General features: G+C 35.3%; 1 protein-coding gene across 8 annotated transcripts in view; it reads left to right on the top strand.

Annotated features, from left to right (window-relative positions):
• Positions 1-17,965, top strand: part of Syt14 (synaptotagmin 14) — a 213,434-nt gene that overhangs the window by 71,628 nt on the left and 123,841 nt on the right. For 4 of the 8 annotated variants that reach the window (XR_012439004.1, XR_012439005.1, XM_074048407.1 and 1 more), the window contains exons 1-3: positions 5,453-5,585; positions 7,691-9,107; positions 12,723-12,938. Coding sequence is in view for 6 of the 8 variants with exons in the window: in XM_074048407.1 (XP_073904508.1) it covers positions 8,018-9,107; positions 12,723-12,938 (1,306 nt within the window). In the remaining 2 variants the exon portion in view is untranslated. Of the gene's footprint in view, positions 1-5,420; positions 5,586-7,690; positions 9,108-12,722; positions 12,939-17,965 lie in introns of those variants that run through there. The other 4 variants (XM_074048409.1, XM_074048408.1, XM_074048410.1 and 1 more) reach the window with 2 other exon arrangements.

Genomic DNA, 17,965 nt, shown 5'->3' with positions numbered 1-17,965 from the left:
TAAACATAGTCTTAGACAAAGTAAACTTCCTGTGTTTTTCTGACATTTTTACTTAAAAGTATGTTTTTTAGAAGTTCATTTAGAGGATCACATAATTCAACAGTGAGTTTAGTTATATCCTTTGTTGACCAGAGCTAGTGGTTATCAAAATTGTTGTTCTATAGAATATCTTCAGATTAAAATGCTGATTTATTTATTTATTTACTATGTATCCCAGGTTGACCTTGAACTCATGACCCTACTACCTTAGCCTCCTGAGTGCTTATACTACAAACATGAGCAACCATACCTGGCCAATTTGTATTTATTCTACTGACTTTTCAAATAGGAATGTACTTTAGATTTTGGCCTCTAATGGTAGTTCTAAAGTTAGTTTTAAAATACTTTGAAAAGCATCTTGAAGAGAAAAAATTATGATTTCACTTTTATAATTTATATATTTATTTTGAGAAAGCTTAAGTCATTTGCTATCTTTTAACCTATGTAAAAGCTAAACAATGACATACTTGCTTATTATACATATATGTTTTATATGGTAAGATATGTCACTTTGGTCACCTCGCTGTCCTTTATTGTTTATATTCAAGTTGGCTTTAAGGAGCCAGTACTTCTTGGGGCTTAAGCCAATGGACTCTGGAGTCAGAAAGTCTGGGTTCAAATCCAGGTTCTACCGCTTCATAGATTATTGACCTTGGACAAGTAGTCACTTCTCTGGGCCTCAGTTTAATAATCGAAGATAATTATATTTTAGTAATCATAAAATCATACTTAATCATACTTGCCATAAAATTGTTTTAACATTAAATTTTAAAATGAAAGAGGCTTTAAAAGTGCCTGGTAGATGTGAAGCAAAAAGACAAGCAGTTAGCAGTTTGGGATCAGAAGTCAGTGTACCTGACCTAGCTCAAATCCAGATTCTACCACTGAACAGAAATGTTAAGATCTTGAAAGTTTTACTGACTCTTTTTGAGTCTCAATGTCTATATCTATCAAATTGGGTTTTAGTGAGGATTAAGTGAGACAGTACTAGAGTAAAGCACTTATAAAACGGTCCTTGATAAACAATTTTTTAAATAAACTGTTAATAGTTTGCCTTGGTTTTGTTGTTAAGCACATTAAGATTTTGCAAATTTGAATTATGGGAAAATAGTACCTGAGTGAATTTTGAGTCATTTATGATATTTGGCAAATTGAGCTCTTCAGATCTCTGTCAACCTAAACTAATCATTGTGTGCTTTTAGAGATTTTGAAGACATTTCTTAAAAGGTAATAGGTATTTTAAAATAGATTTGTTTGCCTGCCAAGGATGATCTAGAAGACTTGAAAATGATACATTATGTATAGATAAATTAACCATATTCTTAGAAATATCCAGCGTATTTATATTCATAGTATAAATAAGATCTTGGGAGTAATTGCAGTCATAAACTGAGTGAAACAATATTTTTTATTAGTAAGGTATAAGTTAGTGTATTTAACTTTTTATTGATTGTGCATAACATTCTTGTCCTTAGTTTAATTTCAGCGTGCCTTCTTTTTTTTTTTTTATGCAAACGTGCATACCATGTTTGGGTCATTTCTCCCCTCTCCTTTACCTACCTCGCCCCCTGCCTCTTCCCCAGTGTACCTTCTATTGCAGTTTTATGCATGGGTGGGATTTAGCAAATATTTTTATACTCAGAGCTGATGCTATCTTCTGGTGTCATGTCATTTGTAATAATATTATTTTAGTCCTGAGATAGAGCTGAAAAATAGTAACCCAAGATCTTTAATATTTGCTGTTAGAAAATGTTGCTTAATTTCTTGTCTACAACCACCTTACTATTTAAAGTTGTGAATACATATTTTCTATTAATAGAAAATGGGCACTTAGTCAAGTGATGGATAGATAAAGAGGTAGTTCTGTGAATACTGTATTTATAGCAAGCCTGTTTTACCTTTTCCTAGTGGGGAAAGCATCTTTTTAAAATTTGTTCATAATTACAATATAATATTTATCTAAAATCTTAAAAAAATAGCCTTACCATTAAGAAAGACTGGCATCTCCAGTTGTTGGTTTGGGTTTTTTTTGTGAGTGAAGCTTTTCACATGGAGTAAGAGGAGCAAAAGGGATAAGTCCAAGTCTTTTATAACTTACTTAATGTTCACAGAATAGGGCATTCATTTTTCCTTCTCTGAAATGTTCTGTTGGCATCTCTCATGTATCATGTCAAGAAGTAAACAATTTTTTCCAAATTAATTGTCTTTGTTTCTTCTTCCATCTCCCTCTTTTCCCTTGTACCCTAAACTAAATGCCTTTTCTCGTGTATTTTTCATTTTGGTTAATGGCATCACTGTTTATGGAATCACTCAGACTCGAAACTAGAATTATCCTCAACCAGTTCCTCATCTTTTTTTTTTTTAACTTTCTTTTTTTGCTGCACTGGAGCTTGAATTCAGGGTTTCCTGCTAGGCAGGCACTCTTACCTCCTGAGCCACTCCACCGGCCCCATTCCTCATCCTGTACATCTAGTTGACTGGATTATTATCAATTTTCTTTGAACAAAGACTAGAATTCACCCCTTTTCATCACTGTTACTGCTTAGTTTAAGAACTCATGTCTTGTCACTGCTCAATATCTCCCTGTTCCAGTTTTCTAACTGCTTAGCCAATATACTTGTTCAAGGTAGGCCTGTAACCATGCTACCCCCGAAGTATAAGATCTCTAGAATGATATTCAAGGTTTAGCAAGCATGAAGCCCTGAGTTCAAACCCAGTACTGCCCCACCCCTCAAATTACACTCTTAGAATGACATTCAAGACTCTGACAATTCAGAGCTTGCTTTCATCTTTAGTCACAGTTCCCAGAGTATATGCTTGATCTTTCCTGAACACACTTTTGCTCGTTTTTTTTTTTTTTTTCATTCATTCACTCACACATGCTTATATGTCAGCTGTGTAGTGCTGGGCCAGGTGCATTGAGGATACAGATGTAAATAAGATAGCCTTGACTGTTTGTCATTTGTGCTTATGGAATGTTATGTCAATTATTTCTGTCTTTGACCTATTTGACTGTAGTATATTTTGAAAAGAGAGGCTGCCAGATTAGAGAGTGCAGAGTTTAATAAGAAAGAGCCAGTGAGGCTTCGAGGGGCATGTTTTCATGAATTTGATAATTCTCATGCATGAGAAATATTTTTTTTCTAATTCTTGTGTTAATTTTTTTTTTTTGGTGAAACTGGGGTTTGAACTCAGGGCCTCATGCTTGCTAGGCAGTTGCTCTACTGCTTGAGCCACAATGCCATCTGTTAAAATTTTTATAATTACTCTTCAATGTATTAAACATTTGTTAATTACCTACTTTGTAGACTCTTGTTTTTCTTTTAAAATTCAATTGACCATGTGATTTCATCTGTCCCTTCACTATTTATAAAATTTCTATTATTTATACCATACTCAAATATCTCTCTTTTCTGAACCATTTTGTGAATTTCTGGAGTGGTGGTGGTGGTTCTTTGTGTTCCAGTAATTTGAATTAATATCTTTATTATAGTACTTACTATTTTACTTTGTACTTGTTTACAGTTCATCTTTCCCACTAGGTTGATTTTTAAAAAAAAATGTAAAGGGGAAAGACAAAAGAGTAACACAGAGGCAGGGGTTGAGACAGTTGTAGGAAAAGGCAAGAAGAGGAAGGAGAAGGAAAACAAGAGGAGCGGAATGAGCAGTAGTTGTAAACAGACACTGGAGCCACACGGGGGTTGAATTCTGACTCTTCATACTAGCTGGGCACGTGGTTTCATATCTCTGTGTCCCAGTTTACAAAGGGAGTGATGATAGGAGCTTTGTGAAGAGTAAGTGAATATATATAGAAAAAACTTCTTCTGAAGCTATTGAAAATGCTGGTGATAATTCTTACGTTTTCATTTTTACCTCATCCTTGTGGGCTTAATGTACATCATTGTTCTTATATGTATAGTGTAGCTTCTTTAATTAAAATATTTTCTTCTCAGGCTGTGCTCCAGTCTGAGAGCAAGAGAAGCAGGGCTAATGTCTGGGTATAACTTGTTAAGTCTGGTAAGGAGAGATCTGTTCCTCAGTAGCAGCCTGACATTCAGCTAGCAGTCCTGTTCCTGCCACCTCCTCTCTCACTCTCATTGCCCCTCCCTTGCAGTGTCACTTCTGTTTCAACTTCTTCCACAACACCGTTGACCCAACTTTGAAGTAGACTGTAATGTCAAACTTGTTCTACTCCTGGTATGCTTAACTTTCATAAATAATGAATAGCTAGGAGATTAGAGCACCAGTTGGAGACCCAAGTGAATTAAATGCTAATTGCCATGCCTCTTGGAAGAGATAACATGTTGAGTGCTGCTTGAGAATGGAGGAAGATAGAGTAGGCTGTAGATTTTAGGATTGTTTGAGATTTATGGGAATTGGAGAAATTGAGGAAGATTATCTGTTTTCACTTTACAAAATCTCCCTGGGTGGTTTTACTTATTTTCTTGAGACCAAATTCTTTTGGGAGTCTTTAGGCTCATCGGAGCAAGGTTTCATTTTGTTTCTGGGATATACAGTGATCTTCTGTTTCTAGGACTTTACACACATTATTCCTTCTGCCTGAAATAGTGTTAATTTGTCTCTTTCCTGTTAGTTCTTAAAATATGATCACAGAGGCCATAACTTTCATAAGAGTTTACTTGATCCTTCAACACTGAATCAAGTGTTTCAGTTATTCTCATAGTCTCTTTTCTTCCCCAGTCATAAGCTTTATTGCACTGTGTTGTAACTTCCTTTACCAGATTGTTCAAGGAAAACAGGAGCTGTGTACATAACAATGCCTGGTGTGTGGGTGTTGCTCCAAAAATATCTGTTGGTTGAGTGAATGAGTGGGATATGGTAGAAAGAAGAGTTGACTGTTTTAGGCAAGGGAGGATGAACAAAAACAAGGAATATAGTATTGAATATTGACTGAAGTACATGTTGGAAAGAGAGTCTGGAGTTTTAAATGCCAGATTATAGGGTGCAGAGTATAACAGGAAAGGGTCAATGAAGCTTTCAGAGATAAGAATAATAGTACATGTTTTCATGAATTTGATAATTCTCATGCATGAGAAATAATTTTTTTCTAATTTCTTGTGTTAAAATTTTTATACTATTCAGTAGATGAAACATTTGTTAACTATTTTATAGACTTTTGTTTTTCTTTTAAAATTCCTTCAACATAATTTATAGTGAAACTTTTCAAAAGTTCGAACGAATACTATTGAATATATTAAACAACTGTCATTAATCTCAGTTTCTTATAAATTATTTTAAACTATGACAATTTAAAAATAATTTAAGTAAGACAGTCATCTAACTTTTGTATGGGGGTTTCCTTCTTATTTGTAGTGTAAAGCAAAATAAGTGCTTACAGCTGTGACTTTTTTTTTCTCTAGTATCTCCAGAGGCAGTTGGATTTTTGTCAGCTGTTGGGGTGTTTATTATCTTGATGCTGCTCCTTTTTCTCTATATTAATAAGAAGTTCTGTTTTGAAAATGTTGGAGGGTTTCCAGATCTTGGTTCAGGATACAGTACAAGGAAAAATTCACAAGATAAAATGTGTAAGTAATCATATTGCTTCTTTTTTTAATCTGGACTGTTGTTTATTTTTATACATACAATATAAAGCTTGACTTTGATGTATAGTAAGCTTATATTTGAGTTACTATTTTGTAAGACTAGAAGATCTATTAACAGAATTATGTTCAAGGAGTCTTTGCTCCCATTTCCCGCGTGGGGAACAGGAAACGCTTTTCTCTTTTCCCCCTACTGTTCCTCTGTAATAAACTTTACTGTTACTTTTACTAAGTCTTTGCATCTTGCTTGAATTCTTCTTTGCTGAAATGCAAGAACCAAGGGAGTTTTCAGAATCTTTTTCCGGTAACATCCCCAGCACAACAACTTTATGATAATAAAAAAATTAAAAATGAAAAAAATATATGTTCAAGCATCCTTCTGTTGCCTACAATTTACTAAGATACTGCATAAAGGTAAATTGACTATTATCACAAAATAACATTTTTATTTTCCATTTATAAGGTATGCTTTTGAGCTCATAATATGCTTTAGGAAGAAGGAGGTAGATACCTTAAAACTGCTACTTTATACAGTTTTAAGTCCACTGTGCACATAGCTCTCTGGAGAGTATTTTCCCCATGTCCCCAGAGGCTTTTGGTACTATTCACCCTTTGTGTTTATTTACCTAGCTGTTGGAAAATATTATTGCTGGGAGGAAGGATTTTCTCCTGGTTATAAAAGGTAGTGTTCCATTCCCTCACTTGGCACCAGAGACATTTTTACTTAATATTACTCGAAACTAGGAAAGCTAAGGGCTGCGATGTTCTTTCTCTTTCCTAGATGGTGTTTTTGTTTGCTTTAATTATTATAGGAGTTTCTTACTGCTATTTCCAAAGACTGGTTTATATGAATGAGAGCAGGATAAGCTTAGAGTTATGAAAGCAAGGTGTCATTTAGAAGAGTTTCGAGGAATTGTAGCACAGAACCCTTGCTTTTTTTGTCTGTGTACATGTTAGAGAAAAAATTTTCTCTTAGTTCTGATAAAAGGTCATACCGCTGCTACTTATAAAACTCAATTAATTACTAAATTATGCTTTGTATCTTTCATATTATGAATTGATAGTACTTTATGTGGTTTTAACTTACTGTTGTTCAGTAATTCTCAAAACAACCCTCTGTTTTGATCACTTGTGAAAAATGTACTGTTTAAGTCTCTTCTATTAGAAGTTTTCAGTAATTCTCTGGTTCAGCATTCCTGGTTTTGTTTTTTTTTTTATCTAATTATCCCTTTACACCTGAAAAATTATTGAGAACCTCAAAGAGCTTCTGATTATGTGGGTTATAGATGTTAATGTGCACCATATTAAAAATTAAAACTGAGAAAATTAATTTTTATCAATTTATCTTTATTCCATTTATTTATTTTTATAAGGGAGTCTGAGAATGGAACCCAGGGCCTTGTACATGCTAAGCAAGTGGTTTACCACTGAGCTATATTCCCTAGCCCCTATTAATTTTTTAAACTAACAATAAGGTTATTGCATATTAATGTAAATAACATTTTTAAATTTAATAAACTGTCTTTTCCAAGCCAAAAAGAAAAGTTTGGAAAGAAGAGTGACATTACTTTACTTATTTTGCAATTTTAATAACTGGCATAGTAGGAAACAGCTGGATTCTTATATCTGTCTCAACATTCGATCTGTCATCTAGCCTCTGGAAAACCCACGTTTGGACTTGTAAGCAAATGAGAATGGAAAAGTTAAATATCACCTAACAGTTATTATTAAACTATCTTGACTTTGAAGAGCCCATGGAAGAGATCTCAGAGATGTTAATTTTTCTGAGTCTTGCTTTTCTTTCATTTATTAAATAGAAGTCATATTTACTCACAGAGTTAATACGAAATCCAATAAGTTTTAATGTATCAGTCACAATGCCTCATGTGTGCCACTCAGCAGATGTCCACACCTGCTTTCCCCTGTTCTTATCTCTGTGAAATAATTTTGTTTAGATCTTTCCCTCTTAACACTTTTCTTTACTTGAAATGATATTGGTAGTTTGTTAAGAGGGTGGTTCCCTTACCTAGACTGTTAATAAATAAATTAAAAGTACATAATAAAAATCCTTTTTATACTTCTTCTTTCAGGTATAGAATTAAAAAACCACATTATTTGAGGGAAAAATACTGTCTTGCTGCTGTTACGATAGCTATGGAGTGGGAAAACATGTTATTACATTTAAACCAAGTGGTTTGATCTTTTTTTTTTTTCCCGGAAGAATCTTTACTTCAACATTTTTCTTTCAGTGCATTATGCATTTACAGGATGATTAAAAGCCACAGTGTGAAGTACTAATAACTTGAGCTAATGAATAGCAATATTTAAGTGAAAGTTAAATTCAAGTTTCAGAGTAGTTGATATTTTGAAAAGAGAAAAATCCATTATTGAATCTTTTAGGAGTAAGGAATTGGAAAATGGCACTTTTCAAAAATCTTCAGCAGAATCTGCCTTCAGTGTCCTCCCTGGTGGACACAATCAGCAGTGCTATGGAAGATTGGACCACTGCTGTTGGGGAGGTCAGCTATGCATTAACTGACTCAGTTGCCGAGCAGGTCACAAGCATGATACGTGGCCTTCACCCAGAAGAGGAAAGCTGTGCAGCAGAAGCTGCAGATTCTGTTCCACCCGGAAATGCCACATTACCAGAAGTCTCCAAAGATACTGCTTGTCAGAAAACACAGTCCAACTTAGAGCACAGAGCAAAGCAAATACATTGTTGTAATACTTCAGCTTTACAAGAGCAGGAACGAGGAATGTATGAAGAAAGATTACTTAGTCATATTGATGATAGGCAACAGACTCTTTCAGAATATCAAGAAACTGGCAATGCTGGTGATTCTGCTTTGAAAGGCCACCTGAATAATGGTGGGATATCTGTTTTCAAACAGAATTCAAGGGCTAGTTCTGTTTGTCATAAACTTGAAAGTAATGACAGGTATAAAAAAGTTGAGTTAGGAATCTCCAATAATGATAAAAATGACTTAAAAGAGTTAAGATATCAAGAAATGAAAGGAAATCAGAGTACCACCATTGGAGTGAAAATACCATGTGAACAGAAGAAATCTGCAGATAATCATAAAATACAAGAATATACTAAATCTCAGCATGTATTTGTGAAAAGAGATCAAGAGAAAATGGGGCATTTCAATAAAAATAAACATCTTACTGATTTAGAGCATTCTGATAATTTAAAAGGTGAAAGTCATACTAAAAGTAAAGGTTTCAAAGGTAATGAGTGTTTGGGAATTGAATGTTCTCCAAAAGATATTTCAGCAAGCAACAAACATATGATACAGAAATCCACTATGAAAGAAGACATATATCCAGCACTGTTAGTTAATTCTAAAGATAAGTTTCCTGGAAAAATCAAAGAACCAATAAACTCAACAGAATACTACAAAGTGAAAGGAGACATGAAAACAAAGAAAAATGACGCCAATTCTGCCAAGAAAGGAACGGCAAAGAGTAAAGTTGAAAAACATTCTAAGATAGCACTAGAAAAAGGTGAGGTCTCCTAATGTTGATTTGAGTGATTATTTCTCTTGATTTTTAAATTTGGAAAACATCATCCATATTTCTCAATCTTTATGTCCATGTCTATATAGCTAATTTAAGACTTTCTTGGATCCTCTTACTGGGAGGTATTTTTAGAACTGTTCATTTTTTTCGCCACAGTCATTTCAAGATCACTCATGTTATTGATATACCACTAAGTGTTATTCCTGATCCTTACAGAATTTGGCCAATTTTTCAGCAGTCCTAATTTTTCTTAATCACCATTAACTTTATAACCAGAAAGTCTGTGGTTTTCTTTCATAGTATTTTCCTTAGAGTTTATATGTTCTATATTTGCATTTAAAAAAATTTATATTTTTAACTCCTAAGTCATCATTTATATAACATTGCGCTTCAAATCTGTCCTAATAAGGATCTATATAAAATATTTTATTTTCCCCCAAAGCAGTAGATCTTATTTTATTGAATAACATGCTTCCCCATATCTTTTTATTCATTTAGTCATATATTAGAACTTACATTTTTTTTGGTGGTACTGGGGTTTGAAATCAAGGCTTGCTATCCACCCCATTTTGCTCCGGTTAATTGGGAGATATGACTTTGCATTTTGCTCAAGCCAGCCAGACCAAGATCCTCCTGTTTTACATTTCCTGCCATAGCTAGGATGACAGGAGTTCACCACTATGTACAACTGTTTGTTGAGATGGGGCTGCGGGGTGGGGTGGCTCACTAACTTCTTGCCCAGGCTGGCCTGGAACCATAATCCTCCCGATCTCAGCCTTCCAGTTAGCTAGGATTACAGGTGTGAGGCACTGGCACCTGGCTACATTAGAACTTTTATATTACTGCTGTAGTTCATAATGATTATACTGAGCAATATATTATCATTCATGAGTTCTTTATGTAGAATTAAGATTCTGGGTAAGCCTTTATAGTTCTCAACCACAACATTTGTGATAACTTTCATTATTGCAACTCATACTGCTAGTAATTACTTCTGGTAATCTTCAGTCACTTCCAGTTACTGCTGATCCAATCACAAGGCCAAAAGTATATGGGCTTTTATTTATAAAATAAATAAAAATGGAAAGCAGAAAATGAGGAAAAACTCTTTTTCAGTTCTGCTACATGACTCATCTTATGGATGGGTTTTAATAGTGTGGGAAAGGCTGGTCCTGGAAAGATGGGATAAGTAAAAGGAATACTAGTTTGTGAAAATGTGTTCCTTTTAGAGTCTAGTCTTGCAGCAGTTTTTAAGTATCAGATTCAGTGGTGTTGGTAGCCCTTGTTTAATTCTGGTAGCCTTATTACTTGAAGTAATAGAAATAAAGAAAATAAAAATAACAGTTTACATATTTTATTCAGAAAACAACAGTAGGGTGGGTACCTGTAATAAACACATTACAAGTAGCAGTATAAGGTTTTAAAAAATGGCCTCGTTTTTTACTAAAAAGCATGCTGGTATCTAAAGAACCCAGATATCTCTTAAGTATTCCAGACTATAATCAGTACCAAACATAAACACAACATATTTCAAAATCAAAACATTTTTTGGTCCAAGACCCTCCTATTTATGCTTCCTGCCATATCTGGGATATTGTGCCACCATATCCAGCTTTGTTCCATTGAGATAGGGTCTTGAGAACCTTTTGGGGGTAGGGGGTCTGGTCTGGTCTGGAGCTGTGATCCTCCCATTCTGAGCTTTCTTCATTGCTGGGATGCTAGGTATAAACCCACTGTGACCAACTATTGGTTGAGATGGGGTCTTGAGAACTGTTTTTTTTTTTTTTTGGTCCTGGTCTGGCCTCTAAACACAATCCTCCTGATCTCAGCCTCCCCAAGTTGCTAGGATTACAGGCCTAAGCCACCAGCACACAGTCCAAAAACTGTTTTGAAAGTGTTTGACCCACAGATTCACCCTTCATTTAGCTGCCCTATAGTATTATTGGAACCTGTATTCTAGGTTCTGGCATAGGATTTATAAGGACAAGGGAGAAGACTCCTTCAGGTAACATTTTGTAAGAGATAATGTTTGACTCTGGAGTCGGTACCCTTCTTGAGGAGCTGCAGCCCTCCTGCTGCTTTAAGTCTCTACCTTGCATAGAGTCTTGCACAAAGTCCTCAGAGCTCTGAACTGGGTATCAGAGGGCCTTGGTTCTAGAGAGGCTCTGCTGTCAGTTCAGCACTGCCCAATAGAACTTTCAATGGTAAAATTCCACATATCTGTGTCATTTCACAGTGACCCCTAGACACACGTGGCTCTTGATCATTCCAAGTGTGGCTAATTCCATGGGGAACTTTTACAGACACGTGTGACTGTTGGCTACATATTGTTGGGCAGTACCTATTGTAACATCCCGAAGTAATGAAGTCTAACTATTGCTGGTGCTTTTAAAAATAATATAAATATTTGTTTGAAGTTTAAGCATATTTAAGTAAAATTTTCCTAGTAAACTTGCCTTTTCCAGTAGGGTTAGAAGTTTGATACATATATTTCCATATATATATATATATATATACACACACACACATATATATATATGCGCTGGATGTCTGTGTATATATTGCATGTTGCAGTGTGTGTATTATGTAATACATATATATATATATAATTATGCTTTCTGTTTTATAACCTGTTTTCTCTTAACTTGATGTTGTAATTATTCTTTCCCCATGAGTACTTATAAGTTTACTACCTCATTTTTAAGGATTTAGTCCAGAGTCCATGTCATTGCATAGGTGTATCACAATTTACCTAAACTAGGCCCATTTTGGACACTTACTATTTTGTTTTTCTTCTGCTGTTAATATGTATATTTTTTCACCTGTCTGTCAGTTATTTCCTTAGGCATGAACTTAGAAGTGGACTTGACAAATTCTTAGAAATGGATCAAAGACTACAGATTTAAGTTAGATATGTTTTTCCAATTTGCTCTCTAGAAAATTTGTACCAATTATCATTTTACCAAGGGCTATGTGTGCCCGTTTCTCTGTTTTACTGTTAGCACTGAGCATTGCCAGTTTCAAAAATACAAGCCAAAATGAAAATCAAAAATGTGTCTTGTAACACGAGTCATTTGAATCAGATCCATGTGAATTGGCAGTACTTATAACTTCATTTGACTGTTACTGATCCTTTTAAAAATTGGGTAAAATGGCACATAGTGTAATTTTCTATATAACAAGACTGAAAAATCCCTGTGACTAAGATTATTTATATGATTACAGTGTACTAATTGATTTTTTTCTATTAAAACATAAAAATACAAAGCTTCAGCTTCTTATAAGAAAAATTATATTTCTCTAAAGCTTAAAACTCAGTTTGTACCTACACATAATAAGCACACACATACATATATATGTACACACAAACATATATATGTATTTTATACTGTGTGCTTAAGAATTTCAGTAATTTTAAGGATTATTTTGTTTATAATTGGCTTCACCCTATGTGCTGACATATAGGGGAAATATATATATTACTGTTTGTGCATGTGTTTGTGTATATTATATATATGTATATATATATAAAACTATAACAAATGTGTCATACTTTAGTATATTAAAAGTATCATTTCCTCTTCCTCTCATTCCAAATAGACAATTCCTACATGGACAAAGATGAACATGGTTCATCATCTGAAAGTGAAGATGAAGCACTGGGTAAATATCATGAGGCCTTATCCAGAACACACAATTCTAGACTACCATTGGTAGATTCTAGACAAAAGAATTATGGCTGGGAAACAAGACAAAAATACAGTCCTTTATCTGCAGAGTATGATGGATATAGTAGTGAAGCATCAATAGATGAAGGTAAGACAGTTTATTTTTTAATGACATGTTATCAGATTATTTGCATCTAAAATTTTAGGCAGCTGTGACTGCACAATAAACAAGAAACATATCCATTAGAGTCACATGTTTGAGAATATAATTTATTCAAATTCAGATCTTTGGTCTGAAGCCAAAAATCAAAATTGGTATCAAAACAACCCATAGGCAAGACACCAAATAATTTAAAAAACGTGATAATTGTAGCTCTTATTTCACAAAGAACATGTGCCTAACATGCATGAGATTGAAAATGAGAATGTGGAGTTCTCTCAGATGCCATCAAACCCCATTTACCTGTTTTAGGAGCTAATAGAGTCTAAGTGTCTCACATCATTGAATAGGATTCCAGTATGTAAATGTATGCTTTTGCATTCAATATGGCCCCTAAACACCAGCCAAATGCTTCACGTGACACATAGCAGAAGACATAGTGATCTGTTATGGAGGAGGGCAAAACTGTCTGAGATAGATTTATTGAGAGCTGGTACTGTAGTACACTAGGCTTCAGAAGCAATTTAAGGGATTGTGAAGGATTTCAATAATTTTAAGGGTTATTTTGTTCCTAATTGGTTTCACTTGATGTACTGACATGGACTTTAGAACAAAACCTGTGTTGAAGATGGAAGTCCACTGTTATGTTTTTACACCTTTCTATAATAGAAATTAAAAAGGTTTTGCTATTAATTAAAGCACGTTTACTTCCACATTTAAATACACTGCTTACTTAGTAGATGACTCCTCATAGTAGTTACTCTTTTTATACACAGATATGAAGACAAAAACAAGTAATATCTTAGTATCATTTTTATTACATACAAACACAAACTTAGCCTTCATTTTATAGCTGTGTTTTGTGTTTTAGAGCCTATGACTATTGGTGATTTCAAGTTTTACCCTGGTACATAAGTTGTCAAATAGACCAAATGATCTTTTTTTTTCATGTTTGGCCTCATGCTCTACTGCTTGGGTCATGCCTGCAATGGCTTCTTATTAGTCTTTAATGTAATAATAAATGACCCAAATACTAAGTGTTAATCAGATAGAAGGCTCATGATGAAATGCAGAGGATGAGATAAAAAATATTAGACATGGACTCCACTCTCAAAAATGCCTTTGTGCTACTAAGAAAAGCAAGATGTGTGCTTACAAAGATAAGTAAATAATGCGAAGCAGTAAAGCCAGTTTCTATTTTATGTGTACCTTTGGGACATGAATAATAAAGCAGAAAGAGAATGGGTTGTGACACCTGATCCTTGTTGACATTCTGGCTCTGGCTGTTAACATGCTGGGCAGTGTAGTGTTTTCATATGTTCCTTTGTGTCTAAATTGTGGACAATACCTACCTGATAAGGTTGTCATGAATGCCAAATAATATATGTTTTTAGATAGTGTCTGGCATTTAATGGTAAGTGACCAGTCAATGCCATTGAAGGTGAGAGTAGTGGACACAGTCATGGTGATGGTAATGAGTAGTGAGTTTGGAATCTGTGGTCCTACGCCCTTCCCCTTCTTCAGAGGCAGTTTAGGTACTTTTTACCCTATTCTTACTCCTCCCTCTCCCCATACTCTTTTTCCCTCTTCTGTCTTGATTGCTTCCTACTCCCTCCCCCAGTCCTGTTACTCTAGCATACCCTGCTAGTCTGTGGGAAGAACAGTGCAGAGAGAGGTATAAGCTTGGTGGCTCTGGCTCCTGTGTTCTTGCTCTGGTACATGTATCTGAGAGTCACCTCATTTCATTTCACTCAGATATTTAGGAACTGTCCTGCACTTTTCTATACATATCTATACTAAATTATTTGATAAAATACCCAGAGAAGATTGATTTTAGCTATTTTAAAATTAGATTAATTGTTTTTTGTTTTTTGCACTACTGGGGCTGGAACTCAGGACTTTCACCTTGAGCCACTCCACCAGCCCTATATTTGTGAAGGATTTTTCAACATAGGGTCTCACAAACTATTTGCCTGGGCTAGCTTCAAACCACAGTCCTCCTGATATCTGCCTCCTGAGTAGCTAGGATTATAGGCTAGGATTACCGGTGCCCAGCTACTTTCAAATTAGATTAATTTTAAAAACATTTGTTGAAACTTCTATGTGCCATACACTATGCAAGGTACTGTGGATATAAAGGTGAATAAAACAAGCTCGTTTCTCACAGAGAGCCCACAGGCTGGAGGAGGAAATCCAGTGTAGTGATGATATTCATGGCCCACTAGTTACATGAACAAAGTATCCTAGAAATACAGGAGGAGTGACTCAGACTTTGGGAGGTGGGAATAGGGGAAGTCTGTCTAATGAAGTCTTCACAGAATATATGAACTGGACTTGAGAGACAAGCATGTGTTTTCATGAAATCATGAAAGCAAAGGAAAGTGCATTTCAGTGCATTTAACTTAGGACCTGTGTTTGGAGAAGGTAATAGGAATTGAACACCCTGCTCAGAAGTTTGGATACTGTCTTAGAAGGGAACTTAAACCTCTGATATGTTCTTAAGCAGGAGCCTGAGGAACTTTCAGGTCAGTGCTTTTAGGAAGCATTATTTCACGGTTGTAATAGAGGAATTGGAAGAAGGAGCAACAAAAGGCGGAAGAGACCAGTTTGTGATGAGATTTTCAGTGATGAACTTAGGAACGAAGCATATGGATTCAGTATACCTTGGTGAATGACTGTGTGACGTAAGTGAAGGGTCAAGATGCTGAGTTAAGACAGCTGTAGAGAAGTAAGTTTGTGGGAAAAGGGTCATTTTGTTTCAGTGGTGCTGAGTTTGATGTTTCTGTGGATTATCCTGGTGAAGAGAGTTAGCTGTTAGAATGCTCTCATTGGGATTTAGGATGGGGAGGGGACCAAGTGTAATGTAGAGTAACAGTAAACTGGGAGAATGGCTTGTGCGTTATGCTTCCTGAAGAGCACAGGGCAAAGTTGGTTGAGTGGAGTGAGGGAAGAACCGGAAAGTTTGATTAGAGAGGAAGTTTTCAAAGCTCAGGAAAGTAACTTCAGATGATTCTAAGCTGTGAACATACCCACAGGCAAGAAAGCAAAAGTGCTACAAAGTGCTAGAGGTTTCTAGGGAGAAGAAAGAAATACTACTTATGAGGAAGATATAAAGGAACTTACGATGAAAAAAAATGACATGTGGCTTCAGCTTTTAGGAACCAGTAGAAGAGCTGGGTGCAGTGGCTCATGTCTATCATCCCAGCTATCCAGAAGGCAGAGATTGTGGTTTGAGGCCACATTGAGATGGTTTGTGAGACCCCATCTCAATCAGTAAGCCAGAAGTGTGGCATGTGCCTGTCATCTCAACTATTTAGGAAGTATAAATAGGAGGATAGTGGTCCAAGGCTGGTCCTAGGCCAAAAGGGGGAGACGCTATCTGAAAAATAACTAAAGCAAAAAAGGACAGAGTTGTAGCTGAAGTGGTACAACACCTGCCTGGCAACTCAAGACCTTGAGTTCAAACCTCAATACCACCAAAAAAAAAAGGAAAAGAAAAAGCTGGTAAAAAGACAAGTACAGGTATTTCAGATAGCTGGAACTTGATTTGAACACTGGCTCTGTGTGTGTGTATGTGTTGTGTTGTGTGTGTGCTCTGTGTGTGTGTGTGTGTGTGTGTGTGTGTGTGTGTGTGTGGTATGTGTGTGTGCTGTGTGAATAGAAAATGCATTTGGAAGAGAGGTGAGGACTGAGTAAGAGGATTGGATTTGGTTAGCCAGTGAGAACTCTCTACAGGTATTTCACCAAGAAATCATGAGCAGGGATGTACTTTAGAAAGAGTAACTTAGCAGCAAAAGCCATCAATTAAAGGACTTTTGGAGTAGTGTGTGGAAAATGAAAAAAAAAAAAACTCTGAATTATAGTAGTGTCAATAGGAATAGAGGAGAACAGGAGAGATACTGTGCAAGTAAAACTTACTGGATTGAAGAACTGAATGTGTTTGGGACATTAAAGAAGATACTAGTTTCCATCATGAATGGCCTGGAGTAAGATGGGGTCACTAATATAAATGTGAAATCCAGGGAGGGATCTATTTTTTGTTGAAAGTGGAGAGTAGGAAATAGATCTGTTTTTACATGTGTTAAGGTAGGATATTTACGCAATTGGAAATGGTTATTGAGCTTGTCATCATGAATGGTTTGGGGAGAGAGGCTTTCAGAATGCACATGCTTAGAGATAGAAATCTTGGTGAAGAATGTATGGAGAGAAAATGTCACATAAAAAAGCTAAAGAAACACTAAGAAAAATAATGAAGGAAATCAGGAGAATGTTGTATTTTATCATCTATGCAAAGAGAGTTTTAAGGAGGGTGGGGAGATTGAGGGGTTATGAGAATTCAGACAAGTTCTTTTTTCCAGTAGCAGTGATCAATACTTCCAATTAAAGTTTTAGTGAAATAGAGTAATAAAGTCAAACTGAGTGTTAAGGAGAGAATCCGTGGTAAGAAAGTATATTTATTCTGCCTATACTTTATTACCAGGTGGTAATAGTCTCACCTTATCAACTTTCAGAGTCAGAGTGTTAGGGGCATGGCTTAAGTGGTAGAGTTAGTGGTAGAGTAGCAAGTGTGAGGCCCTGCGCTCAATCCCCAGTCCTGCAAAAAATAAAAAAATTAGAAAGTGATGCATATTTGTTGATCATGTTTTCTCCTCTACATAGCCATATTAATCTTAGGGTTTATTTTTAGAACTACAAAAAAGGATGATATCTTTAAGAAATTTTTCTAGGAAAAATAAACATTAAAATAATTTATCAAATACCTTTTGTTCATGATTTATTTTTACTGTATCTTCTTTAAAGTAACATTTTCTGATTAATCTGTCCTTTTTTAAAAGGTCAAAATCAAATACGGTTTGTAGATATCTTATTTAAGTTGGTGAGCTAGACCAACCTCTGAAACTCCATTTTCTGGCTAATTAATACTTTTCATTTTTGTATTAGGTAGGAGAATCCTAATTAAGAAGATTTTATGTGAAGATCAGACTTAGTCTAAAATTGTTAGAGCATCTTTTTAT

Source organism: Castor canadensis, chromosome 11, assembly GCF_047511655.1.
Source record: "Castor canadensis chromosome 11, mCasCan1.hap1v2, whole genome shotgun sequence".
In the NCBI taxonomy this organism is placed as follows: Eukaryota; Metazoa; Chordata; class Mammalia; order Rodentia; family Castoridae; genus Castor; species Castor canadensis.
This window is presented reverse-complemented; position numbering and strand designations above follow the sequence as displayed.